Source organism: Lontra canadensis, unplaced genomic scaffold, assembly GCF_010015895.1.
Source record: "Lontra canadensis isolate GAN:19392208 unplaced genomic scaffold, GSC_riverotter_1.0 scaffold12, whole genome shotgun sequence".
In the NCBI taxonomy this organism is placed as follows: domain Eukaryota; kingdom Metazoa; phylum Chordata; class Mammalia; order Carnivora; family Mustelidae; genus Lontra; species Lontra canadensis.
In genome coordinates, this window is record NW_022631006.1 from 11018335 (window position 1) to 11046189 (window position 27855).

The 27855-nt window shown below is 35.1% G+C and overlaps 1 protein-coding gene across 6 annotated transcripts in view; it reads left to right on the forward strand.

Moving 5' to 3' along the window:
* TRPM7 (transient receptor potential cation channel subfamily M member 7) overlaps positions 1-27855 on the forward strand; it is a 116176-nt gene that overhangs the window by 48347 nt on the left and 39974 nt on the right. For all 6 annotated transcript variants that reach the window (XR_004382556.1, XM_032856499.1, XM_032856497.1 and 3 more), the window contains exons 12-21: positions 5472-5606; positions 8688-8741; positions 12337-12477; positions 12788-12922; positions 13500-13780; positions 15626-15854; positions 16901-17056; positions 17131-17274; positions 19664-19792; positions 22246-22524. Coding sequence is in view for 5 of the 6 variants with exons in the window: in XM_032856499.1 (XP_032712390.1) it covers positions 5472-5606; positions 8688-8741; positions 12337-12477; positions 12788-12922; positions 13500-13780; positions 15626-15854; positions 16901-17056; positions 17131-17274; positions 19664-19792; positions 22246-22524 (1683 nt within the window). In the remaining variant the exon portion in view is untranslated. The remainder of the gene's footprint in view (positions 1-5471; positions 5607-8687; positions 8742-12336; positions 12478-12787; positions 12923-13499; positions 13781-15625; positions 15855-16900; positions 17057-17130; positions 17275-19663; positions 19793-22245; positions 22525-27855) is intronic.

Genomic DNA, 27855 nt, shown 5'->3' on the forward strand with positions numbered 1-27855 from the left:
CTCTCCCTCTCTCTCTGTCTGCCTCTCTGCCTACTTGTGATCTCTGTCAAATAAATAAAACCTTTAAAAAAAAACAAACTACTTTGGTCCATTCTACAAATTTGGTATGTTGTATTTCCATTTTTAATTGTTTCAAGGTATTTTTGTTTGTTTGTTTCTTCTTTGACTCATTGGTTGTTCATAGCATGTTGTTTAATTTTCACATATTTGTAAATTTTCCAGGTTTTTTTTTCATATAACTAATTTCTGGTTTCATACCACTGTATGTTTCATACCATTGAAAAGATGATTGATATGATTTCAGTTCTCCTAATTTTACTAAGACTTGTTTTATAGCCTACCATATGATCTATCCTGAAAAATATTCCATATTCACATGACAAGAATATGTGTTCTTTGGTTTTGGATGTGGGTGTTCTGTAAATAACTGTTAAGTCCATTTAAGGCCAGTGTTTTCTTACTGATTTTCTCTCTGGATGATCTATCTATCATAGATAGATAGGGAGGGGGTAGTATTAAAGTATCCTACCATTACTGTATTGCTGTCTCTTTCTCCCTTTGTGTCTTTTAATATTTCCTTTATATATTTAGGTTCTCCTGGGTTGGATGCATAAATATTTACAAATCTTGTATCTTCTTATTGGATTGACTCCCTTATTATTATGTAATACCTTGTCTTATTACAGTGTTTGTTTTAAAGTCTGTTTTGTCTGAGAAAAGTATTGCTATTCCATCTGTCTTTTGGTTTCCATTTGTATGGAATATCTTATTCTGTCCCTTCACTTTTAGTCTATGACTTTACATCTAAAGTGAGTCTCTTGCAGGCATCATATAGGTGATGAGTCTTGTTTTTTTTAATCCATTCAGACATTGTTTTTTGGCATGATGGATGAATGGGTAAGGAAATTGTGTATATATATAATGGAATATTATTCAGCCATAAGAAAGAGTGAAATCTTGCCATTTGCAACAACATAGATGTACCTTGAGATCACTATGCTAAGTGAAATAAAATACCATATAATCTCTTTTGTATGTGGAAGTAAAAAAGAAAAATCAAGCTTACAGATAGAATAGATTAGGGGTGGGGAAATGGGGAAGATGGATGAAGAGGGTCAAAAGGTTAAAAGAAGAAAGGGAGCGGGGGGTGGAAGGGAAAAAAAAGAAATAGTCCTCTGTGTACAAGAGAATTCATTACAGTGTTATCTTAGATATTTAGACCAGTTCCTTCTGTGGTCTTTCCCATATTTCTAAATGGCAGCAACCTTTTCCCAGTTTGGGGGATAAGAAACCTTGGTGTCATTTTTTTATTTTCTCTTTTTCATATATTCTAGTCCAATTCCATTTGTAAGTGTTTTTAGATCTACTTTCAAAACACCCATTTTTTTTTTTTTAAATCATCCTGGTCCATTCTACTATCACCCTTCTATATTGCTTCGTAGCATCCTGTTTGGTTTCCATGTTTTTATTGTTCCTCTCCCTCTGGACAGAAGATGGATCACATCACATTTATGCAGATGATAATCCAGAGCCCTTATGGTGGCCTGTAGGGCTTCATATCTTCTGCCCTGTTACTACCTCTCTTACCTTACATGTTAATACTATTCCCTTTGCACTCTTTTATGTCGCCATAAATTGGTATGTTCTTAAAACATACCAAGAATGCTCCCCTGATGTTGATACTTGCTGATTTCTCTCTGGAACAGTTTCCTCTAGATGCCTGCCTGGACTTGATTCCTTTTTTTTCATTTCCTTTTTATAAAAAACATTTATTTATTTAAGTAACGTCTACACCCATTGTGGGGCTCAAACTCACGACCCCGAGATCAAGAGTTGCATACATCTGTCTGAGCCAGCCAGGCACCCCTCTTTTTCTGGTTTCTAATCAAACATGTTCTTCTCAATTAGGCTTTTATGGTTCACCCTGTTTTGTTTTGTTTTTAAGATTTTTATTTATTTATTTGTCAGAGAGCGAGAGAGCAAGCAAGGGTAGCAGCACGCTGAGGGAGAAGAAGGCTCCCTGCTGAGTAAGGAGCCTGATACGGGACTCGATCCTCGGACTCCAGGATCATGACTTGAGCTCAAGGCAGACACCCAGCTGACTGAGCCATCTGGGTGTCCTCACCCTATTTTTAAATTTTATTATTTTAGGTTTTTTTACTGTAGAGAGAGAGCATGCTGGAGAGCACTAGGGTGTGGGTGGGGATGGGGCAGAGAAGAGAGGGAGAGAGAATCCCAAGAAGATGCCATGCTGAGTGCAAAGCCTGACTGGGGGCTTCATCTCATGATACTGAGATCAGAACTGGAGCCGAAACCAAGAGTCAGTCTCTCAACCAATTCCACCACCCAGGCGCCCATCCCTTCTTTAATAGTACTCCCCTGTGATAGCATTTTCTGTGTTTTTTGCCATTTTTTCCTTTAGCATTTATCATCATATATCTTAGCTATTTTTTTTCTCTTTTTACTTCTAGAAAGCAAATTTTATAGAAGCAAGAATATTAAAAAATATTTTTGTTAACCTGCTGTATTCACAGACTGGCATAGTAAACACTGGACAGATTTTTGTTACATGTCTGAATCACTAGAAAGCTTGGCAAAATAAATATTCATCCCCACCTTGGATTATTTTACCTTGTCTTTTATAGAGGATGAGCTAGATCTTATCTGTCTACAAAATGTAAACAGAAAATTACAGAAAAGTGTACATAGCATAAACTTCATTGTAGCAAATTCTTTTTATCGACAGATATACATTCAGGGGTATCTACAGGCATTATGTAGCCATAGAACCTTTCTGAAAACTGTTTTTATGGGGGTATGTTTGTAGAGATGAGGGCCAGAGAAGACAAAGCTTCCTTTTATATCACTTTAGTATTTGATTATTTTTTTAAACCATGGAAATGTGTTTCCTATAAATAATAAAAAAGTCACTTCCATTCTTACAGGACTACAGAGGAAAAAAATTAATGTTAATCAGCTGTGGTAAAACTGTAACAGTAAACCAACCTTTTGTTCCATGAAGAGTTTCATTGGGTTTTTTAATCTCACATGTAAAGGCTTGGACAAAGCCTTTATCTTCTGTGTATATGTGGTTTATCTCGTGGATTTGTTCTGCACAGTATTATCTATTTGATTTTGTGCTTTCCTTCATGCTAGAATTTGCAGCATAGTTGTTTTACTCTTCATTTTTTGGGAGTTCAGAATGCACCGACTATATGAAGAAATGTGGAACAAAATAGATACTTTTTATTTAAATCTTTTTTTCTCAGATGTGGAAATTTTGTCAGGCTTTATTGTTTTAAGGCAGTGGTTATAAACCTAATTCAGATAGAACACTTCTTTTTGTTCAATTCATATAGAACATATCAGTTTTGTTATGACATTTTTAATTATTTTTAAAAATATTTAATTTATTGATTTGACAGACAGAGATCACAAGTAGGCAGAGAGGCAGGCAGAGAGAGAGAGGAGGAAGCAGGCTCCCTGTGGAGCAGAGAGCCCAACTCAGGGTTCTATCCCAGGTCCTGGGATCTTGACCCAAATCGAAGGCAGAGGCTTTACCCACTGAACCACCCAGGCGCCCCATGACCTTTTTATTATATGAAAATTGAGTTTCATTGAGTCCTTTCTATACAAACTTTAAAAGGCAATCAATGCCCTATTGTCATAAAGACAAATCAAAGTGATTTGTAATAAAAATACTCAGTGCAGAGGTGCTTAAGAATGCAACATATAGATGGCATAAGTAATTAGATACTTGCACTTACTTTATGTAGAATCAGTGTAAATCCTGCAGTTGTGATGCACACTAATACAGGAATATTGTTGGTTCTTAAATTCCATGGGAGCAGAAAAACACCCACTACAAGTACAGGACCAAGGAAAGAGCAGGAAGAAGACCAAATAAGAATTAGAGTAAAAATAGTTAATGTTAGAATAAGAAATAACTTATCAGAATTATTTGTATGTGATGAAGACTCTTAACTAAGAGGAATAACATGCCATGATTAATTACCAGTTGTCAGTATGAGAAAATAAAAAAAGTTTTACATTGTTACTAATTAGTTTGGCCTCATCTTTAAGTGCAGTGTCAGAATATTTCCCTTGTTATCACATAGAACCAAGTGCTAAAAAAATACTGCAGAAAAAAGATCTTTCATCTTGAAAACCCATCATGTATAAGGTTTGCATTTAGTCTGTATCCTTCAAAAGATCTTGTGACCAAATCCTTTGCTGAATGATGAAAATAGAAGATAGGTTGGAGAAAGAAATGTTGTAGAAGCTAGTCTGTAGAAATTGTGCAGGTGTCTAGTAAACTTCTGAAGACAGAGATTGAAAAACGAGACGTTAAAAAAAAAACAATCATTTTGATACTGATTTTTCACCACAAAGTTTTCTCTTATCATATGGTATATGTATAAAGTATATTAACATTAAATATATTATGTTCTATTAATAAAATATCCCTTCTTAACAATACTCAATGAAATCTCTGTATTTGTGTCTCCATTAATTTAATAGCATTTGATTCAGAGTTTGTTGAAATCTATATAAAGAGTCCCTAAAAACTTGAAAGGTATAGCTTGTAAATGTTGACTGATACACATGTGTTACATTAAACTCAAACAGCACAGATGGTGTTCCTATTAGGAGATGTAATTTTTCTCTAATAGTGAATAATTTCTGTTAAAGTTCTAAAGAAGGCTAAGTACCATCTTATCTAATTTATATGGTAGTTGTATTTTTGGAAAGTTCATTTTGTAAAACAAACCATGACAATACTTTGTGTTTATATGTAAAGCAGAACTATTGTATTTTTATTCATGAACATCTAACAGGATAACAAAATTGTGTGAGATATGGGATAGTTCCTTTTGAGTGAAATTGTCTGGCATGTTGTATGATCTCTGGTATCCTTTGAATGTTAGTAATGGCGCCCTCAGTTATTGAAATGATCCCTCCAAAGAAACCTTTCCTAAACATTAAGAACTGTTGCTCTAAGGTATTTTTCCCCTAAATTTACTTGATGGATTCTCTTTCTCTCTCTCTCTCTCTTTTAATCCCTGTGTAACTCTCCTGCAGACATACTGCTTATGAAATGTTCTTTGGGGAATGCTACTCTGTAGAGGTCTTTTCTTCTATTCTCTTTATACCTTAAGCCCTTGCCTTTTACTATTTTGTGTGTGGTTTTTTTCTTTTGAGGTAGGGGAGGGGCAGAGGAAGGAGAGAATTTTAAGCAAGCTCCACGTGCAGCACAGAGCCAGATGCGGGGCTTGATCTCACAACCCTGAAATCATGACCCAAGCCAAAATCAAAAGTTGGACACTTAACTGACTGAGCCCCCAGAGCCCCTATTTTGCAGCTTTTCAATTTTGTTCTAAAACCGTTCAGGAACAAATATGGACTTGTATTTAGAACTATTTGTGTAATTGGATTGTGAAACATATTAATTAACATTTATATTCTTTTAGGTTGGGTCCTTGGAACAAGCTATGCTTGATGCTCTTGTAATGGATAGAGTTGCATTTGTGAAACTTCTTATTGAAAATGGAGTAAGCATGCATAAATTCCTTACCATTCCTAGACTGGAAGAGCTTTATAACACAGTAAGTGCATGTTAAAATTCTTTGTTGACTAAAAGCTTTATCGCCTTTGGCAAGTGTCATTTTGCTTGAACATACCCAATTTTACTGCTAAAACCTTTAATGATTTGCTTGTTACTTGGAAGAAGTAAAGCCAGTCTTAGGGTGGATTGACAGTCTGAAACCCTTTCCTTGTTTCTGGAGATTTTCCCTGTCACCATAGTCACATAGGAAGGAGGTAAATTGTTACTAACCTTGTCTTCCATTCCTTCCTGTCACCCCTTTTTAAAACCATAGGATCAGGATCAGCTTCTTCTTCTTCTTTTTTTTTTTTTTTTTTAAGATTTTTATTTCTTTGACAGAGAGAGAGGCACAGCAAGAGAGGGAACACAAGTAGGGGGAGTGGGAGAGGGAGAAGCAGACTTCCCACCAAGCAGGAAGCCCGATGTGGGGATTGATCCCAGGACCCTGGGATCAGGGCCTGAGCCGATGGCAGACACTTAACAACTGAGCCACACAAGCGCCCCTAGGATCAGATTCTTTTTTTTTTAAAAAACATTTTTTTTTTTTTTTTAGATTTTATTTATTTATTTGACAGACAGAGATCACAAGTAGGCAGAGAGGCAGGCAGAGAGAGAGAGGAGGAAGCAGGCTCCCTGCGGAGCAGAGAGCCCGATGCGGGGCTCGATCCCAGGACCCTGGGATCACGACCTGAGCCGAAGGCAGAGGCTTAACCCACTGAGCCACCCAGGCGCCCCCTATGATCAGATTCTTAATTATAGTTATTATATTTCCTTCTTTTTCCTCTTGGTAGTCATTTGTTACACCAAACTTCTTTTGATGCCTTTTCTTTTCTTTTTTTATGCCTTTTCTTAAAGGAGAAACTACACGTTGTTTTTTCTTTTCTCCTTTTTGTTTTTTACGTTCATGACCTTGTGGTATCCACCTTTTAGCTTGCATACCATTTTTCTTTTTTTTTTCTAAAGAGCTCCTGAAAACTATTACCTTTACAAAGCCTTTCTCATTTCACATGTCTAGCATTGGAGAGAGTAAATACTGCCCTTGTTACTGGTTTTCCTTGTTAACAACATTAATATAATTGTATTATATTTTGAGGTAAACTATTAACCAAATCCTTGCTTTCTAACTTTGACTTCACTGCAAAGCTCTGTTCATTCATCAGTTCCTGCCTGTTTATCTCCTCCTTTTCATTCCTGTCTTTGTACTTTTTTTATAATAGTCATACCACTTCAGTAATCTAATCTCCTTGTCCTTTATTCAAATCATTTTTAAACTAGTTACTATAATCCTATGTTTTACCATATCTTTCCCCAGTTAAAAAAAAAAATTTTTTTTAAGATTTTATTTATTTATTTGACAGGCAGAGATCACAAGCAGGCAGAGAGGCAGGCAGAGAGAGAGGAGAAAGCAGGCTCTCTGTCGAGCAGAGAGCCCGATGCGGGGCTCGATCCCAGGACCCTGGGATCATGACCTGAACCAAAGGCAGAGGCTTAACCCACTGAGCCACCCAGACGCCCCCCACCAGTTAAAAAATTTTTGCTAGCTCCCCGGTGTGTATAGAATAATACCCAAGCCCTCAGCTTGATTTCCAAATTTCTTCAGCTTATGATATTTTGCCCTAGCTAACTCTTATCAATTGGCCTTTTATTCCCACCCCACCTTCCCATACTGGATGTTTCAATTATGTTGCCTATGTACTGTTTCCCAAAAATAAAAACTTCTAAAAAAAGCTTTTCTTGTTTACATACTGCTGGTGTGTGTTTTTCTCTCAGCTACTCTCTACTTACTGGTATTTTATTCATTATTTAGAATGTAGTTCTAATGCCCTGCCACTGCCTCCATGAATCCATTGGCATAGTTAGTTGAGGACAATTATATCTTCTCTGTGGATTGTAGATTTCTTTTGAGTAGGGAGTATATCTTTATTTTCCCCCATTTTTTTTAATAGTATCTAGCAGAATTAGATTGAACTTTGTTAGCATTCTACTCTTTTCTAGCAAACAGATAAAAAAATTAAAAGGATTATTCATTGTGCTGAAGTAATAAGGTTTATCTCTGAAATGTAAAGCAGATAAAAAAAATAAAAAATAAAAATTGATCCCATTAGCAAGGCAAGTAATTTTTTAAATTGTGTAACTCAGAGTTATTAAGATGATAGTTACTTTTCAGCATCAATTATTGATAAAATTTTTTTTAAGGTTAAAGGATTATGTACCAAAGTAGTGGAGGGTCTTCTCCATTTCTCTCTGCTATGTTTATGCTCTCTTTCTCTCAAGTAAATAAATTTTTTAAAAAATTTTTAAAAATGAGAGGGTACAGCTCCGTTATCGTTATCTTTCTTTCCTTCTTTCTTTTCTTTTTTTTTTTTTTTTAATTTTACTTATTTATTTGACAGAAACAGAGATCACAAGTAGGCAGAGAGGCAGGCAGAGAGAGAGAGGGGGGAGCAGACTCCCCGCTGAGCAGAGAGCCCGATGTGGGGCTTGATCACAGGACCCTGGGATCATGACCTGAGCTGAAGGCAGAGGCTTTAACCCACTGAGCCACCCAGGCGCCCCTACAGCTCCGTTATCAATGAAAGAAATGTAAATTAAAGATAGAATTAAAAGCTTGCAAAGTTTGCGTGATTTATTTATTTTTTAAAAACTTCATTTATTTGACAGAGAGAGACACGTGTGAGAGAGGGAACACAAGCAGGGGCTGTGGGAGAGGGAGAAGCAGGCTTCCCGCCGAGCAGGGAGCCTGATGTAGGGCTCGATCCCAGGACCCTGGGATCATGACCTGAATTGAAGGAAAACACTTAACGAATGAGCCACCCAGGCACCCCAGTTTGTTTGTGAGATTTAAAATTTGTGTTTTTGCATAAATAAAACATAACCTAAATTATACATGTTATTAAAGGTGAGTATGACAATATGAAATGGTTTATCTTTTCCTTTGTTCCATTTTATGAACAGAACTTATTTAGCTGAAAAACAATGTAATTTGAGCAGGAGGGTTCATAAAGTCCTATAAGTAACAAAAAAGTTGTTATATTATTTTAGAAGAAAAATAATAGTTTGCTTTAATTTTTTCTCTTTAAAGAAACAAGGTCCAACTAATCCAATGCTATTTCATCTTGTTCGGGATGTCAAACAGGTAAGAGTTCCTTTTTATTTTTGAAAATGCTATTTTAAAAATTGGTTACCTTTCATCTGTTTCTAAAACACATTTAAATATCGTACGCCTTAAAAATAGCAATAAAATGACATTTAAAAAAAGATTATTTATTTAACAGACAGAGATCACAAGCAGGCAGAGAGGCAGGCAGGGTTGGGGGTAGGGCAGGAAGCAGGCTCCCTGCTGAGCAGAGAGCTCCATGTTGGACCCTGAGATCATGACCTGAGCTGAAGGCAGAGGCTTAACCCACTGAGCTACCCAGGTACCCCATAAAATGACATTTTTTAGAACAAGATAAAATAGGGGCTAAATCTGTGGTGACATGGAAATAAAGAGCGTAATATATCAGAAGTCAAGTAAAAGAAAAGTTTATGAAATAAGACCAAGTTACCTGAGTTTCTGGTTATCTGAGATTGAGTGTGATGACTTTCATGATGCTCATTGTCTATAAAGAAAGATCATTGACAGAATGTATCTTTCTCTGTGTTCCAAAGAAACTTGTTACCTTGACCTGTAAAGGATATTGAGTAAATACATTGAAGGAAACACTGGATAGTGATCTTTGTGGCATATTTTGCTAGGGAAAATGGTGAAATGTTGAAATCATCCATGAATGCTCTCTTAATATCCATACTGACTGTGATTAAATAGACAACACTATTACATGATCTAAAGCCATCCTGTGGTGACCAAATTTGATATACTAATATCCCCCTTCTCTTCTGTTGGGATCCTTTGTGAATTAATAGTTTTAGACATTTACTTATTTTTTTTTAAAGATTTTATTTATTTATTTGACAGAGACAGAGATCACAAGTAGGCAGAGAGGCAGGCAGAGAGAGGAGGAAGCAGGCTCCCTGCTGAGCTGAGAGCCAGATGCGGGCCTGGATCCCAGGACCCTGAGATCATGACCTGAGCTGAAGGAAGAGGCTTTAACCCACCTAAGTGCCCCAGTTCTAGACATTTATTAAAAATGTTATAGTCATTTAAAATACTGATATCTAATAGTTTTGCTTTCCTAAATGAAAAGATAATCATTTAATGAAATGAAATATTTTTTAGTTTCTGAGCTAAAATGTTTGTTTTCTAGAATTCTTCATTCAGACTTCTACTTGCTGTTAAATGGAGTTTACTATTAAAAAACTGAAAAATTAAAATAGAAATGTCATTTTCTGTTTTAACTTTTTGTTTTGTCACTTATTTAATACTAAACTAAGATCCCATGGGGAGAACCTAGACTTTATTATATTTAAAAATATTTTTTCTTTAATTCAGTTTTTTAATCTGTCATTAAAACATTTTACATACCATAAAATTGATCCATTTAAAGGGTTTAGTTCAGTGGCTTTTAGTATATTCACAGTTTTGCAACTATCACTACAGTCTAATTTTAGAGTAACCCTGTACTCCCCATTAGTAGTCACCCCCCATTTCTGCTTTCTTCTCTGCTTCCTGCCACTCTCCTGCCTTAGACAACTGTTAATCTACTTTTTATCTGTATGGATTTGCCTATTCTGGACATTTCACACTGAATTGTGTTTTTTTTTCGTTGTTGTTAAAATAATTAAGGCTTTTTTTCCCCCCCAGAAAGCTTGAGTGATGGGGAAACCTTCAGTCCAGGGATTTCTAAAACACATTTGCATTATGATTTACTTATGTGGGTTAGCAGAAGGAACTATAGTGTTTTTAATTCTAGAAACAAGTAAGAGATTTGTTATAGATTGACTATTTTTACATTGTTGGCTATACTAAATAAGTCAAGTTTTTTTATTTCTGTAAGTGAAAAATCCTAAAGTAAAGTAGTAATTGACTATTATCTGATTCAAATTAATAAGTGAGTATTGTAAGTAGTATTTGTATAGTTTGAGAAATTGCTTATCATACTTTTTTTTTAGGTAACTCATGTTATTTCCTTTAATTTGAGTATTTCCCATTTAAGTGGGGTCATATCATGGTATTTCTCAAATTTTTAAAAAAGATTTTTATTTATTTATTTGACAGAGATAGAGACAGTGAGAGAGGGAACACAAGCAGGGGGAGTGTGGAAGGAGAAGCAGGTTTCCTGCTGAGCAGAGTCTGATGCGGGGCTCGATTCCTGGACCCTGAGATCATGACCTGAGCAAAGGCAGATGCTTTGCGACTGAGCCACCAAGGCACCCCTTTGTCACATTTTTAAAATTTATTTTTTAAATGTTTTTTTGTCAAAAAATTTTTAAAGAAAACTAAAAACGTACATGATAATCCTCATTCATAAAGCATATTTTGAGGTTGCTCAAAACAAAAAGAAAAATCTTGCATTTAAGGTGAAAAATGTGTTTTAAATATTTATATGAGAGAGAGCGAGCATGAGCAGGGGTAGAAGAAAAGAAGAAGCAGAACCCCCACTGAGCAGGGAGGTGGACACAGGACTTGATTCCAGGCTGATGGGATTAAGACCTGAGCCAAAGTCAGACGCTTAACTGATTGAGCCACCTAGGCATCCGAAAATATTTTTTGATTAATTTCAAATCAGAGATTTAAGGAATATAAGTATCTAGAAATTTAAAACTTCACAGATGAAACCAAATTATAAAAGGTATAAATATTTTTTAAAGTACTGCTGCACCTAGGGGCCCCTGGGTGGCTCAGTCAGTTAAGTATCCATTTTGTAAAGATAGATTTTTCTTGATTTTGGCTCAGGTCATGAGCTCAGGGTCATGAGATCCAACCCTGCATCAGGCTCTACACTCAGCATGGAGTCTGCTTGAGATTCTCTTTCTCCCTCTTCCTCTGCCCCTGCCGGCCCCTGCACTGTACGCGCGTGCATACTTGCGCGCGCTCTCTCAAATCTTAAAAAAAATTTTTTTAAAGTACTAATTTTATGAAGTTATAATTAGGGAAATGGAAAGAATGGTGATGGTAGGAGGGTAGAATTGGTTGATACATGTAAATTACCTAATGATTAAACCCTTTTAAGATTATTTAATGAGATTAACCAAATATTTGATTCTGAACAGGCAATCTTCCAAATTCACAAATGGCTCAGGTTCCAAAAAATTGTTGCCCTGGGAAAATGAATTCTTAGTTCTACACAGTGTTATAAAGTGGTGGTTTAAATCTTAGATGAAGCTATAGAAACTTGTGTACTGTATAATATAACCAATATAGTTTTGGCTAAAAAATACTTATAAGTACTTTTGGGCCTGTCTAGAAACATAATTAACATTTATAGCATTGTTTTTGCAGGGAAATGTAATTTATGATAACGTGCCACAGTGAAAATAGAGTACTTGGCTCTTGGAAGCTCCTTTGCTTCTATGCGTGAAGTATTAGGACAATGGAAAGATCGAATGATCTTACTGCTATAAGCCATGCTTCTGTCACAATACCTTTGTGACTTTAAAACTTCAGAATCACTTCTTTTTACAGAAGGAAATGAGAAACAAGTTACTTCCTTCTCCTGTAAAGTTAGCTGCTGGCAACCCCAGCTTCCTGTAACAAATAAACATTTATCATTTTAGAGAATAGGTGTATTTCTAGGCATGCTTGGAAATATTGAGAAATATCCTATTTAAAACTAATGTTTTGTTTCCAGGGGAATCTTCCTCCAGGATATAAGATCACCCTAATCGATATAGGTCTTGTTATTGAATATCTTATGGGAGGAACCTATAGATGCACCTATACTCGGAAACGTTTTCGATTAATATATAATAGTCTTGGTGGAAATAATCGGGTATGTAATATTTTGGGGGAAGTCTATATATGTACTTTGTATTGTATACTTTATAAGCTAAAAATTCTTAAAAACTCACATACCTTAAAAGTTTAAAATTACTGATATTCTTAGAATGGTGAAAGTAGCATCTTAAAATATGATATTTTCAACTGTAAGACTACATAGAAATATTTTGTAATTGAAATCCAAATCATTTTTTTTCTGTGTGTGTATAAACACATTTGTACATATGTATGAATTAATTCTCGAATTTTTATGACATCGGTATATTTAAATCTATAAAAACTTAATAAACTTTCATTTTCAGAGGTCTGGCCGAAATACCTCCAGCAGCACTCCTCAGTTGCGTAAGAGTCATGAATCTTTTGGGAATAGGGCAGATAAAAAGGAAAAAATGAGGCACAATCATTTCATTAAAACGGCACAGCCCTATCGACCAAAGGTATGTTCACATAAATTTTACCTTTTCTGGATTTTGTTCTGTATAATTTACTAGTATTTATGAAACAGAAAACTACTTGTTTTAGCAAGAATGAACTTTTGTTCCTAGATACATCTTTGATTATTCAGTTTGCCATATACAGAAAGATATTTATTATGAGTTAACAATTCTATCAGGTTTTTTATATTTAGCTATAATAAAAATTTTTAAATGTTTTGATAAATGCTTAAGTGCCTCCTTTTATTCCACTTTAACTTGATTAACAACATGTAAGTGTTTCAGGCATACTCTTCTTCCATTAAAATTGTTTTATCAGATACTAGTTGAAATATTTAGGCCCTTTAATTTCAGAGAACTTTATTACAGTGTTTTTTTTGTTTTTGTTTTTGTTTTTTTTTTTTTTAGAAATACCATTTCTATAAAACCTGAGCTGTAATAAAGTATATAAAATTTATACCATTTTGATTTGTGCAGTTATATGAAGTTGAAGAAAATATAAAAGACTTTATAAAAATTCTCACATTAATGTCATATGGCCTTATTATAATGAATCTTAAACATTTGTTTTTCCTTGAAGATTGATACAGCTGTTGAAGAAGGAAAGAAGAAGAGAGCCAAAGATGAAATTGTAGATATTGATGATCCAGAAACCAAGCGCTTTCCTTATCCACTTAATGAACTGTTAATTTGGGCTTGCCTTATGAAGAGACAGGTCATGGCCCGGTTTTTATGGCAGCATGGTGAAGAATCAATGGCTAAAGCATTAGTTGCCTGTAAGATCTATCGTTCAATGGCATATGAAGCAAAGCAGAGTGACCTTGTAGATGATACTTCAGAGGAATTGAAACAGTATTCTAAGTAAGTTATATTTTATCATTTCAAACATTTAAGAAATACAAGATCATGTTTAAGTGGAGGTTATAGTGTCATGCAGTAAATGGATATATAAAGGTATAATTTTATTGGCACAATTAAAATGTATTAGGTAATATTTATTTATTTTTCTTATTGAAAATAGAGGGAGCGGGGAGAGGGAGAGGAAGATAGAGAATCTTAAGCAGGCTCCTCACTGGGGCATGGACTAGGGCGAGTCTTGGGCTTGATCTTCCAACCCTGAGATCATGACCTAAGCCAAAATTGGGAGTTGGAAGCTTAACTGACTGAGCCACCCAGGCACCCCAAAATTTATTAGGTAATTCTTAAAATTCAGAAGGAAACTTTCCTGTTTATGCATGTAAATAGAAGTTATTGTTTACAATTCAAGAGTTAAATATTTTGGCAAGAAAGAAGAAATGCCAGAAGTCAGTTTTAATGCACATACTAGCAATTAATTAGATTAAAAGTTCCATTTGAAGTGGTAAGGAAAAGAAGAAAGTAAGGTTTTTGAGCTGTGTTCCAAGGAAATGAATTGAATTCAACCAGGTCATTTCAGAATGTGGATGTACATCTATGGAAGAGTAAAACAGTTCACAGATGTTTACACTTAGGGTAATAATGAATATTAAGCTGGAAAGATGGTTTGTAGGAAACTTAATGATAGAAAATAGGACTTACCTCTCCCAAAATGGGCTGTCTTTGGAAGAGAGTTAGTGTTATTACTGAAAATAACTCAAGCCGGGAGGGGTGCCTGGGTGGCTCAGTCAGTTAAGCATCTGCCTTCAGTTCAGGTCATGATTCTGGAATCAAGCCCCACATTAGGGTTCCTGCTCAGTGGAGAACCTGCTTCTCCCTCTCCCTCTACTGCTCCCCCTGTTTGTACACTCTTTCTCTGTGTCTCTCTCTTTCTCTGTGTCAAATATATAAATAAAATCAACTCAAGCAGGGATCTTATGATCACTTAACTCTGGGGATCTAAGATTCAGATATTTTTCATGATTAGATTAGTGTCTATTCACATTTTTCTTTCTATGGGGTACCAAACCTCTTTTATTTATTTATTTATTTATTAAAAGATTTTATTTATTTATTTGACAGAGATCACAAGTAGGTAGAGCAGCAGGCAGAGAGAGAGGGGGAAGCAGGCTCCCCGCTGAGCAGAGAGCCCGATGCGGGGCTTGATCCCAGGACCCTGGGATCATGACCTGAACTGAAGGCAGAGGCTTAACCCACTGAGCCACCCATGCTCCCCTCTTTTATTTATTTTTAAAAATATTTTATTTATTTATATATTTGAGAAAGAGAGATGGCAACAGAGGTAGTGAGAGAGAACACAAGTGGAAAGGAGAGGGAGAAGCAGGATCCCTGACGACACGGGGCTCCATCCCAGGACCCTGGGATCATGACCCATGCCTGAGGCAGTTACCTAACCAGCTGAGCCACCTGGGCACCCCTGTGTTTGAAATACTATATAAATAAGAGTTTTTGTAGAGAGCAGCTTAACATTGTCAGTTTGGGTTTCCTGTGAGACTAGAGTTTTTATTTCCAAGACCAATGAAAAATTCTCTGTAGTCTACCTTTTCAGACTTGTTCTTAATGTGACATATTTTAATATTTTGTGACATTTGCGTAGTAATAGATATCTGGAAACAGAGCCACTATGATTCTAATGCCTCATAATTCCCTGAGTATATGTTAAAATATTAAATGTAAATGTTATTATATTAAATATAAACATTAAATTTAAAATGTTATGAAATTGTATAAAAATAGTGTCTAAAACTGCAGTTTGGTAATACGAATGTTTTGGCTTTTATCTTTTGATAGTGATTTTGGTCAACTAGCAGTTGAATTACTAGAACAATCCTTCAGACAAGATGAAACCATGGCTATGAAATTGCTCACTTATGAACTGAAAAACTGGAGTAATTCCACCTGCCTCAAGTTAGCAGTGTCTTCAAGACTTAGACCTTTTGTAGCTCACACCTGTACACAGATGTTGTTATCTGATATGTGGATGGGAAGGCTGAATATGAGGAAAAATTCCTGGTACAAGGTATAACTTAGAAACAATTATATAAAGTATGTGATTAGATAAAAAGAGGAATTAGCCCAGATATATAGTAAAATGCCTTGATTTATGAGGGTGGTAGGGGTGGCATTGTTGGCATTTTATCTCTGGTGGCATGAAGTAGCCTTTTTTTTCCTTCTGTTCTTCACTCTGAATCCTTTTCAAGTATGATTATTGCCCCTCTCTGAGCCAGAGCAAGAGGGCAACAAAGGAAGTATTGGTATTTACAGCCCTGAGCAGCCATGAAAAAAAATTGCTTCTTTATTAAAAGATGATTTCCAAATTCTAAAATTGAGCTCCTGTCTGCTAACTTAATAATTTGTTACTTTTTTCTTAAATAATTTACATGAAGTATATTGGGTATGTGTAGTTTTGATGGTTAAGAATTTGGGTAAAATATTGGCTGGTACTTTTGGTTTCATCATAGTGAGAGATACTACTTTAAACTTTCCTTTTCATTATCTTAAATCTAAAATAAGGTACAGAGATGTAGAACGCAGAAATCAGGCAAGTGGTTTAACCATTGTAAGTAGATAACAAATACTGATATCTAATAAAAATAATGGTGAAAGATTAACCAGTAGAAACCCTGATACTCAATTATAATTTCTTTATGCTGTAGGATTATGCAGGTAATAACATAAAATTTTACAAATAAACCTCTTTGTTTATAGAGGCACAAGCTGAGTAAACATGTGATGACATGGAACAGTTGCAAAGAGATTAAGGATAAAATTATGCACATAATAACTTCATAAGGCTTAAATTTTCTTTAAAAAAATGTATTTTCTGAACAAACAAATAATTATTAGATCTTTTCTATATCCTCACATCATAGTGCTCAAATGTTTTGTTACTCCTTAAATCAATTCAACCTGGGCCTCTTTAAATATTATACGCAATTATAAAAATGAAGTTCTTGCTTTTTCCTATACTAATGGGCAGATTGGCTAACAAAATATTTAATACCTTTTTATTCTTGAAGTTAATTAATTTTAAAATGTAAACTTACATGTTTCTAAAATTTTTAGGTCATACTAAGCATTTTAGTTCCACCTGCCATATTAATGCTGGAATATAAAACAAAGGCTGAGATGTCTCATATTCCACAATCTCAAGATGCCCATCAAATGACAATGGAAGATAGCGAAAACAACTTTCAAAACATAGCAGAAGAGATTCCCATGGTAAGGAGGAAGAATATTTTTAAGTAAATATAAACTTTTGTGAATAAATATATGATGTGTTATTTTTATTTTAGGAGGTGTTTAAAGAAGTAAGAATATTGGACAGTAGTGAAGGAAAGAATGAAATGGAAATACAAATAAAATCAAAAAAGCTTCCCATTACAAGAAAGTTCTATGCCTTTTATCATGCACCAATTGTAAAATTCTGGTTTAATACGGTATGTTATATGTTTTTTAAATTGTGTGAGCATAATGTTTTTAAAGGATAAGCTTTAAGGGATCTTGTCTAAAGTCGATATTTATCTTGATATAACTTAGACCATTGACAAGCCATTTTCCACTTAAAAGAGTATAAGTTTAACTTAGTTTTATTCCAGTTGGCATCATATATAATGATAAATGCTAACAAACCTTAATTCTGATTGGAACTAGAAATTGTCTAAACAGAAATGTGATAACCATTTATCACCTGCCTTTGTAAGCAGGTATCAAATACTAATCAAATCTATCAAATCGACCAATAACATTGGTGAGGATTAACCAGAGGAGACATTGATATATCTTTGTGCTTTAGGATTTTGCAGAGAATGTGTAAAATTTTTGAAATGAACCTTTTTGCAGTGTTAATTTGAAGGTAAAAAGTAATCTGGATCATTCATGAAGTTTGTTTATCAGTGGCATAATAGCTTATTTCCTTAATCATATTATGGTACATATTATATCTGACCCTTAATTGGCTTTTGTTTTGTGGAAGAACGGTTTATTCTCCTAGATCTAAGAGTACATAGTCCATGGGGTATGGACTAATATCAGGAAACACATGAGATTAGCCCCAGCTTTTAACCATGGGTTGAATTAGTTTTTATTCCCCTTCCCAGAAAAAATCTTAAGTTGTGTATTTTCTTAGTGTTTTGTTGTTTTTCATTCTCATCATGTTTGCATTCATGTGAATGACTGTTTAAAAATGGACCTGGGACATCTGGGTGGCTCAGTCGGTTAAGTGTCTGCCTTTGGCTCAGGTCATGATCTCAGGGTCCCGGGATCGAGTACCGTGTCAGGCTCCCTGCTCAGCGGGGAGTCTGCTTCTCTCTTTCTCTCTGCCTCTCCCCTGGCTTGTATGCACACGCTCTCTCTCTGTCGCTCACACTCTCTCAAATAAATAAATAAAATTTTAAAAAAAGAACAACCCTGTTGGCCAAATAGAAATTTCTTTTTTCTTTTCTTATTTATTGGGAGTTTCCTGCCCTGCTTTGCAATAGCTTAAATCATGAATGTGATTGTTTTAACGCTGGTAGAGGCAAGGAGACTGATGAGAGGATTCTTAGATACAATTGTCCAAGGATAGACAAATCTGGGTTTTCCTCTGAAACGAAATAACTCTTCAGATGTTATTATACATAGAGCTTACATAGTATAATCTTTTTTTTTTAATTAATTTATTTATTTCACAGACAGAGATCACAAGTAGGCAGAGAGGCAGGCAGAGAGAGAGGAAGGGAAGCAGGCTCCCTGCTGAGCAGAGAGCCCGGTGCGGGGCTCGATCCCAGGACCCTGGGATCATGACCTGAGCTGAAGGCAGACTCAACCCACTGAGCCACCCAGGCGCCCCTAGTATAATCTTTTTTGTTGAGAGTATCAAAGGTGGTATGTTCCCGTACCTAGGGAAAATGCTTTCCATATCTGTTTTTATTTCTTGGGATTCAACCTCATTGACTAGGATTTAGGAGAATACCAGTTGTGTGCTTTCTTCAGCAGCACATATACTAAAATTGGAAGGAAAATACCAGTTGTCTTTCCTGGGAGTAGTATTTGATTGGAGGAAGGAGGAAGCAGGTGGTATGTGTTTCTTGATGATGATGGTGATGAAGTTCTTTAGTATACTTAATATGGTACTTTAGGTGTAGTATAAATTAAGTGGAATTATATAAGCTATGCTGAGAACATAAATATTTTATTATAAAATTCTTCTTACAGGAAATACTAAAAAGTCATTGAAGTTCTAGAACACCATAGTGTTCTGCTCCAGGAACCATTTATTTATTTATTTATTTATTTTAAAGATTTTTTTATTTATTTATTTGACAGAGATCACAAGTAGGCAGAGAGGCAGGCAGAGAGGGAAGGGGGAAGCAGGCTCCCTGCTGAGCAGAGAACCCAATGCGGGGATCGATCCCAGGACCCTGAGATTATGACCTGAGCCAAAGGCAGAGGCTTTAACCCACTGAGCCACCCAGGCGCCCCACCATTTATATTTTGATTGATAAATGCAGTGTCTGCACTGAAGTTACTTGTAAAACTTTTTTTTAAGACTTTATTTATTTTAGAGAGAGAGCACACATGAGCAGGGGGAGGGGCAGAGGGAGAGCGAAGACTCCACCACAAGCATGAAGTTCTTCTCACAACCCCGAGATCATGACCTGAGCCAGAACCAAGAACCAGACGCTTAAACTGACTGAGCCACCCAGGCACTCCTAAAACTGATTTAACAAATGAAGCTTGGAGATAGTTCACAGGGGTTTATTTAGTCTCTTTTGTGTGTTGGATTGAAAATTTTGATAGTAAAAAATTTTATCGTGTAATTAATATTCATATTTTGTGTTTTTCTAGTTGGCATACTTAGGATTTCTGATGCTTTATACATTTGTAGTTCTTGTACAAATGGAACGGTTACCTTCAGTTCAAGAATGGATTGTTATTGCTTACATTTTTACCTATGCTATTGAGAAAGTCCGTGAGGTATGTCTGTAGTTTTTTTTTTTTTTTTTTTTTCCCAAAGATTTTATTTATTTATTTATGTCCTTAGTTTTCGTACCAGTTACTTACTGTATATAGGGAGGGTGTTTGGTTTTTGACATGTATGTGGGTATGTGTATGTGTTATTCATAATCAGTAGGTGATAACATAGAAGTGTATAACATGTTTATTTTTGATATTCTAAAAATTACAACATAAGAATAGAGACTGGTAAGTTAACTTTGTCAGTTACAAAGTTGATGATTTGTCTCAGAAACATAGCCTAGATCTGTTTTATGTTTTGTTTCCTCAACATTTATATTAATGCTCTTTGTCACTCTTCAGAAAGTATTAATTACACATATAGCCAATCAGGTAGGTAAATTATAAACTGGTTTTTACTTTGCTGTTATATTGAATATCCCACTGAAGTGTGCTATATTACCTATTGAATCGTCATTTAGATTTAGATTCCTGTGTCTATCACAGTTTTCAGTTTAAATTTTCTAACATCTTGATTTTGAAAAATTCTTTTTTCCTTAAATGTTTATACTTTTTATTCAAGCAATTAACTGCATAATTACAGTTTTATAACATACTAACTTAAATACTTTGAATTATTTCATGTCTTTGCTGTAGATTTAGAGAATACATTATGCTGTAAAAACAAGTGAAAGCCTTGTACTTCCTTCCACTTGGGTGTCATAGGAATTTGTCTTCTTAAATAGTTTATTGTACATTTTTAATTCCTCTGAGTGCCATGGTTTATATGTTTATGAAATCTGTTGTTTTACCAACATGTTTAAAACATTAAATTGTTAAATGATAAAAAAAAAGTTTAAAATAATTTTTTTTAAAGATTTTATTTATTTATTTGACACAGAGAGAGAGATCATAAGTAGGCAGAGAGGCAGGCAGAGAGAGAGAAGAGGAAGCAAGCTCCCTGCTGAGCAGAGAGCCCGATGAAGGCCTTGATCACAGGACCCTGAGACCATGACCTGAGCTGAAGGCAGAGGCTTAACCCACTGAGCCATCCAGGCGCCCTCAAATAATTTTTTAAATGCATATTCAGAAAAGAGTTATACAAGGACTCATTAGATTGTAACAACTGGTTGCCTCTAGTGTGAAGGGAAGTTAATTGGCTAAAGGAAGAAGAATGGAAGGGAGACTTTTCAGTGCTTATTTTTATATACACTGTGATTTTGAATCTATAAATATATTACCATTCCCCACAAAGAAGAAATTTTAATTTTTTTTTAAGATTTATTTATTTGAGAGAGAGCAAGCGTGATTGGGAGGAGGAGCAGAGGGAGAGAAACTCAAGCAGACTATCCGCAGAGTGTGGAGCCCAGCACATGACCGTGAGATTATGACCTGAGCCAAAATCAAGATTCGGTCACTCAACTGACTGAGCCACCCAAGCAATGCAAATTTTTAATTTTTATATTCAAGAGAAGAGATAAGTACAGATACTTAAACCATCGAGTTGTTTGCTTTCTGTAAATAAGACACCTTTGGAAGATCCTATCAGGATATCCTGTTGTTTCGATGAAAAATAAAACAACTTTCAGAAGTATCTCACTTTCTAGAGAGCTCTGTTCTAATTTAAGATTTTCAGCTTCTTAGTAGAATGACCTTGGTTGAATAGGTCATTTATTTGTGGGTATATGTATACACACACACACACACGTATGTAGAATGAGGATATAGAAGTATCTGTCTCTGATATCTTACTGAATTGTTTTAGTGATAAAATACATCATCAGATCCCAAGATAATCAAACATACTTTGACAAATACTATATAATTTAATTTATATGTGAGATTTAAGAAACAAAAGCAGAAACAGACCTATAAATACAGAGAACAAAATGATCGTGGGGAAGGAGGAGAGGAGAGATGGGTACAGTGGGTAAAGGGGAGTGGGTAGCACAGGTGTTTAGTTACGGAATGAGTAAATTCCAGGGATGAAAGATAACAGCACAAGGAATATATAGGCAGTTGTATTGTAATAGCATTGTATGGTAACAGGTGGTAGCTGTACTTGTGAGCAGAGCATAATATATAGAATTATTGAATCACTATGTTGTATACCTGCAACTAATGTTTCACACTAACATGTGTTAACTGTACTTCAGTTTAAATAAATACTTTGAGGGGTGCCTAGGTGGCTTATTTGGTTAAAGTGACTGCCCTTGGCTCAGGTCATCTGGGATCGAGCCCTGAGTTGGGCTACCTGCTCGGCGGGCCGTCTGCTTCTCCCTTCTCCACTCCGGCCATGCTGACTCTCTCTTTCTCTCAAATAAAATCTTAAATACAAAAATACTTTGAAATACTAAAAGATATGTAAAATTCCATTGTGATATTATAATTGAATGCTGATACATGTTTTAATAGGAAGAAATTGATTTCTTAAACAATTCAGTTTAATTTCTTTTTTTTTTTTAAACCTGTAGATCTTTATGTCTGAAGCTGGAAAAATAAGCCAGAAGATTAAAGTGTGGTTTAGTGATTACTTCAATATCAGTGATACAATTGCCATAATTTCTTTCTTCATTGGATTTGGACTGAGATTTGGAGCAAAATGGAACTTTGAGAATGCATATGATAATCATGTTTTTGTTGCTGGAAGATTAATTTACTGTCTTAACATAATATTTTGGTATGTGCGTTTGCTAGATTTTCTAGCTGTAAATCAACAGGCAGGACCTTATGTAATGATGATTGGAAAAATGGTAAGTTGAGAGGCATCTGATAATACTCATGGGTTTATTGATATTTTTTCTTGAAATCCTAAAAACCTGTCCTTAATATAGTTTCATTTGAACTAGAGTATGTTATTTCATGTTTATTTGCCTCATACTTCATATGGGCCAATCTTCAAGATACTGATTTTTGAAGAAAATACGTGATGGGATAAGATTAAGAAAACCATATTTTATTCATTTTATCTTAAAATGTCTTATTTTTTAAATGCTACTTTCTAGGGCTATTTGAGATCAGAATGAAAAAAAAACAAATTTGTTAGCTACCATTTGTGAAGTTATTTTCATCTTTACTAATGCTAGCCTAGTCATCTGGCACCTGCAGCAATCTAGTAAAATCTGTTTACTCACAACCACTGCGGCCTGTCTTCAGTCTACATTATAGCTAGAGTAATTTCAAAATGCGTATCTGAGTATGTTACTTGCCTTCTTAAAAAAAACTTACACTTTCACATTACCCCTAGAGATCAGTATACTTAATGAAATCCATGAGTTCTGCCCAGTTTGACTGTTGCTTTTCTTTATTTTTCCAATAGGAACATCTTTGCTTTCTTTTAAAGTGTCCTCTCTTATCATTTTTGACCTCTGGTCTATGCTATAGTGACACAGGCCTTTCTATGTTTTCTTTAACATATCCCCTACCAAGGTACCATAAACTAATGTTCTTCTTTCTGCCAGGAATGACTACCCTCATCTACACTCAGATCATTAGCTCTTTCAGTTACATACAGATCACATTTTCAACATAATTTTTGTTTTGGGGAGAGCTTTTTTGGTCCTTTCCCACTAGATCAAGTTTATTTGCTTTGAAGTTTTATGGGACCTGTGTTCCTCTACAGAATATTTATCTCTGTGTCTAACCGTATTTTAAACTATTTTTTACTAGATTATTTATGTACTTCTCTAGACTATAAACTCTTTGGAGTAGGACCCTTGTCTGGAAAAAAAGACATAAAAATAGTGAACATTCATTGTGTTTTAATAGGTTGATTTCTCTTAATTTTACATGCTTAGCAGCAGATTATAAATTTTAAAATCTATAATCTTCCAAGTAGTTTTTAATGTTTATTTTATTCTCCTGTGCAAGATAGTATAATAATTAATAGGATAGTGCCTCTGAACTTCGTGAAATTACATTTCTCCTTTTTGATTTTACCAGTCCTGTAGTTATTTTAAATAATTGTATAATCTAGTTTGGAGCTTGTCCTACATAAGTATTTTTAGGAGATTTTATATGGTATTAGTAAACTATCCATGTGGTTTATTGATGAAATTAGTGAGTAGGGGACATAGGGATTCATGGAACAAGATAAATCTGGATGCTTTTATTAAAGTAGCGGGATCTGATCTGTTCTTTGAAAGCTTAAGATAGATAGGAGTAAAAAGGCACAACCTGACTGGAACTTTTTTTTTTTTTTTTTTTTTTAATGGTACAGCTCCTTTTTTTTTTTTTTTAAGATTTTTATTTATTTAATTGACAGATCACAGGTAGGCAGAGAGGCAGGCAGAGAGAGAGAGGAGGAAGCAGGCTCCCCACTGAGCAGAGAGCCCGATGCGGGGCTCGATCCCAGGACCCTGAGATCATGACCTGAGCCGAAGGCAGAGGCTTAACCCACTGAGCCACCCAGGCACCCCTGAACTTCTTTTATAAGGAGTTGTTGGTTAGCTGTCAAATTGGATAAAAGGGCCTAGCCTGGATAACATAAAATATTGAAAATTGGGACCTTAGGAAAGGAAAATATAGGGGAAACCACTGAAGAGTTTCCCCTCCACCAAATTTGAGTTTTCTTTTCCGTAGGAGAAGTGAGTTGACATTTCTTTATCTTCCCTTACTATTTCAGATAGTCTTTTCAGTGCATGGATGCTAAAAGCAGCTACTCAGATTATTTGTTAGATGATGATTTTCAGTCCTTGGGGAGAGACTGAAAAAATCTCCCAAGTGTTTCTTTTGCAGGGCTCAGGTTCCCCACACTAATCTTGTTTCATTATTATGTATTTGCAAGATAATGCTAGCTAAACAATGCTACCTGTGGTTTATGTTTTTAGCTTCCTCTTTTCTCCTCTCTTCACTGATTCAAACTATTTTTTAAAGTTACAGCCAGAACATCTTTTCCTGATATAATATGTCCAATATCTTGCTTTCTTACTGGCAGGGTGGTTTTTTTTTTTTTTATGTAAATGTCAGGTTTAATGTGTAATTTCTTACACATTGAACTGAAAAATCTAAAGTGTATTGTCCCTACTTCTGCCGTAAATTGCTTTCAGTTTCCAGTGGTCAAAAAGGCAGACACTATTATACTATTGTTTGTTTCAGTTTTATTTGTCAGAGAGGGAGAGAGTGCACAGGCAGGGGGAGTGGCAGGCAGAGGGAGAAGCAGACTCCCCACTGAGCAAGGAGCCTGATGTGGGACTTGATCCCATGATTCTGGGATCTTGACCAGGTGAAGGGCAGACGCTCAATAGACTGAGCCATCCAGGCTTCCCTATACTGTTGTTTTTGTAAAAGTAACTTTTCCTTCCTTATTCTAAATTTATTCATTGTAGAAAATTTTAGTAAATACAAACTACTGTCCAGAGGCATCCACTGTTAACAGTGTGGCATATACTTTTTCCATCCTTCAAGACATACAGGAATACATGCTTGTATGTTAAACTCCACACAAATAAATGTATATAATAGCTTTATCAAAGTAGGCTCGTTGTATGTGCTGTTTCTCAACTTTTTTTTTTTAAAGATATGCTCCCTTTTAATAAATGTAAAAGTCTATTCCTAGAGTTTCTGAAACCCCTTTCCTTAATTGTGGAAAATCTTTGTCTTCTAATTTAAATTTTCCTTCTGAATAATCCCACTAGCTCAAAGGATTACTACCATTATCAAAATGGGATTTTTTTTAAAGTTTTCTAGATATAAAGTTTAATTATTTGCTTTCTTGGCTACACATTTCCCTTCCAGTAGAATATGTCCTCTATTTCCCCAATCGAGAATTACTGGTTTACTATTTGTCATTTCAGAGAAGTACTCATTATTTATCTATTTTATATTCTTTCATAAAGTTGTGTTTGCAGGAAAAGTTAGGGGATTTAGGCTTGTGGGAAAAAATTAGTTTTAGCAGGGCACCTGGATGGCTCAGTGGGTTAAGCCTCTGCCTTCAGTTCAGGTCATGGTCTCAGGGTCCTAGGATCAAGCCTCGCATCCGGCTCACTGCTCAGCAGGGAGCCTGCTTCCCCCCCTTTCTCTGCCTGTCTCTCTGCCTACTTGTAATCTCTCTCTCTGTCAAATAAATGAATAAAATCTTTAAAAAAAAATTAGTTTTAGCATGCAAAAAGGTGCTCCAGCTTTCGTTGCCTACCAGATTATTTAATGATTTAGTGGCATCGGGTTAATGTAATGGTAGTGTACAGTAAATTAGAGGTATAGGAAATACAGAAGTGAACAACCATAATAATAAAAGATGGAAATTGGGGAAGTAGGGAGAAGCCAGGAGAAAGAAATAGGAGCTGTCTGGATTTTCATCTGAATCTTGTCTCTCACATGCTTCCAGCACTCCTGCCAGTTTTCCCATCTAAGTTATGAGGAATTCAAATATATATTTCATTTTCTTCTTTATCTGTGATCCTTAGAACTATTCTCCACCAGGATTATTTGTCTTTCCCCTCTTCAGCCAGTCATTTATCACATCATTTTCTGTTTCTCCTAGTGCCATTTTCCTTTTCTACCCCGTTTAGAACTTTCAAAATGGTTAATATTCTAATTTCCCGTTTAACTAGGTGCTGCGGAGTGTAAGAAATTCTTCATTAAAGTATACCTTTAAATAATAAAGGAGATGAGTTTTATAATAGTAGGTTTCTAGATTAATTTAACCTTGTTTCTTTTGTCATTATGTATCTGTTATATGCTATGCACTATACTAAGCTGAAACTACAAAGATGAATAAAACATGGTGCAGAGCCTCGTAGAACTCAGAGTTTAGTACATAAGACAAGCGTGTGAACAGATTAATAGCTACAGAAAGATAAACTTGTGTGAAGACTGATGAGAGGGGCGCCTGGGTGGCTCAGTGGGTTAAAGCCTCTGCCTTCGGCCCAGGTCGTGATCCCAGGGTACTGGGATCGAGCCCCGCATCGGGCTCTCTGCTCAGCGGGGAGCCTGCTTCCTCCTCTCTCTCTGCCTGCCTCTCTGCCTACTTGTGATCTCTGTCTGTCAAATAAATAAATAAAATCTTAAAAAAAAAAAAAAGACTGATGAGATAGTACTATTTCTGTCATGAAGGCTTTCACAAAGAATATGGTATTTGAAAGTTTGGCAAATAGGAACTTTTCCTGAGCAGGGAATTTCTAATCAGAGAAAAGGCTTTGAAAGGTTTAAAGATACAAAAGATGAAAATAGAAGAAATATTCTTTATTAATATCATTAATAAAGATCACACTTAGGAAAACTGTGTGGTAAATACTAACCTTTTCCCATTCACTCCATGTATCTGTATCTTCAAGCTAGAAATCTTCATTTTATATATGTGGAAATGAGATATTTAAATGTGTTTAATTAAATTTAGATCAGGTGTAAGGAAGGTTTTCAAATAGGCTTTATGTGAAAGGTGTGAAATCCAGAGACTTCTGTGAATCATTAGTTATAGACTTTGAATAATTTTAGGATACCTCAGTACAGATTTGAATATGGTTTTGAATTTTTGACTTGGCCTTTTTGTTTAATTACAGATAAATATTTGGATTCCATAGTATTTCAGATGTCATGAATAATGTTTTGATGATTTGTCTTTTAAACTATTTTATCCCAAGATTATGTTGAAACCTTGTTATGACAGCATACATTCTCTTAGTATGTATGTTAAACCCTCAAAGAAGGCATTATTTGACTATTTTACAAATAAGAAAACTGAATCTTGGAGAGTATTAGGACTCTTCGATTGCAGGTCTCAGAGACTAACTCTAAAAAGTAAATTAATAGGCAGATTTGTAAGAATTTTTAAGGTGAAGAATCAAGTCTAAATAATTACATATAAATATTTTGTAATTTTAAAAATTAAAAAAAAAGCAGAACTATGGTCTTTACCTTTCACATTCCTGCCTTCCATTTCTACTCACTATTTATTTGTTTGAAAATTTTATGTAAATGTCATAATAATTTTTTAGGTTATTTTATTACAATTATTGGTTTTTTAGGTTGGTTTATTGTAGTCATTGGTAAAGTACAGATTTATCATAAGTGTAGTCTACCTTGATCTGTGTGGATTTTCCCCTCCTAGATTATTTGTGGATAAATACTACATCGTTGGAATGAGA